The sequence below is a fragment of the Lipotes vexillifer genome, unplaced genomic scaffold (genome assembly GCF_000442215.2).
Source record: "Lipotes vexillifer unplaced genomic scaffold, Lipotes_vexillifer_v1.1 scaffold233, whole genome shotgun sequence".
In the NCBI taxonomy this organism is placed as follows: Eukaryota; Metazoa; Chordata; class Mammalia; order Artiodactyla; family Lipotidae; genus Lipotes; species Lipotes vexillifer.
The window spans coordinates 70,215-71,694 of NW_006790915.1; the positions used below are offsets into that span (position 1 = coordinate 70,215).

A 1,480-nucleotide genomic window follows, 5' to 3' on the forward strand; every position below is an offset into this window, starting at 1 on the left:
TCAGTGACTTCTCTTCCAGAAGGAGTGCTTCAGGAGCTGGACAGCAGAAGGTCACTCATGCTGGTCCCTAGGAAGGGGAAAAAACACAGAGTAAACAGCACCCAGTATCGTGCCTGCCAACTAGATTCAGTTGACTCAAAATGCCAACTTTAACAATGGAAGTACAGCCTCTGCCAGTCAAACAGATTCGGATTGAGTCCAGACTCCAGATTTTAACTGTGTGATCTTAGGTGAGGGACTCCAACTCTTTCCTCATCAGTAAAACGGGGATAACAATAACACCTAACTCACTGGGAGAGTGTTTTTTTTAATTTTTATTGCAGTATAGTTGATTTACAATGTTTTGTTAGTTTCTGCTGTACAGTGAAGTGAATCAATTATATTCATATATCCACTTTTTAAAATTCTTTTCCCATGTGGGTCATTCCACAGTATTGAGAAGAGTTCCCTGTACTATACACGAGGTCCTTATTAGTTATCTATTTTATATATAGTAGTGTGTATATGTTGATCCCAATTCATTGAGAGAATTTTTTTTTAATAATGAATTAAAAAAAAAATTTTTTTTTTTTTGGCTGCACCGGGTCTTAGTTGTGACACGAGGGATCTTTTTATTTTATTTTATTTTATTTTATTTTTTGAGGGATCTTTTTAGTTGCAGCATGTGGGATCTAGTTCCCTGACCAGGGATCAAACCCAGGCCCCCTGCATTGGGAGCAGGGAGTCTTAGCCACTGGACCACCAGGGAAGTCTCCATTGGGAGAATGTTTAAAAATGCATATACAACTTTGAAACTGTCACATACTAATTCAAAAATTAGTACCTTTTATGATTCAAAACCAGTCCCTCCTTTCCATTGTACTTTCGCTCAATTTGTTTGGGGTATAATCTATACACAGTAAAATTCACGCTTTTAGATGTACAGTTTAATGCATTTTTAGTTAGCATGAAATTTATTTTTTAAATTTAGAGATATCCAGGATTGAAAAACTTTTAAGAAGTAGACATTTAAATATGTTTTGGTGATTAATTTGAATAATCCCATTTGGGGCACTCTTGGATGAGCATAAAGGGAGGCAGCTACTTAATTAGTACTCTTGTGGCTTAGGTTTATTCCCCCTCAAGAAATCAAAAAGCTTTTGCCAATGAACTAGTCAATGAACTAATGAACCAGTCACTGGTTATCTGCAGTGACCTATTCCAAAGGCATTCTTTTCGTTAAACTGGCTATCTTGAGCATTTTGGAAGCAGATGACCACCAAGAACATCCCAGGTAAAAATGGAAATAAAAATAAAATACGTTAAAAAGCAAGTGACCGGGCTTCCCTGGTGGCGCAGTGGTTGAGAGTCCACCTGCCTATGCAGGGGACACGGGTTCGTGCCCCGGTCCGGGAGGATCCCACATGCCGCGGAGCGGCTGGGCCCGTGAGCCATGGCCGCTGAGCCTGCGCGTCCGGAGCCTGTGCTCCGCGATGGGAGA

General features: G+C 40.3%; 1 protein-coding gene across 1 annotated transcript in view; it reads right to left on the reverse strand.

Moving 5' to 3' along the window:
• The window catches only part of MAP3K19 (mitogen-activated protein kinase kinase kinase 19), a 37,725-nt gene continuing 36,245 nt past the window's right edge, over positions 1 to 1,480 (reverse strand). The window contains 1 exon segment of the mRNA XM_007464005.1: positions 1 to 67. Coding sequence (XP_007464067.1) covers positions 1 to 67 — 67 coding nt within the window.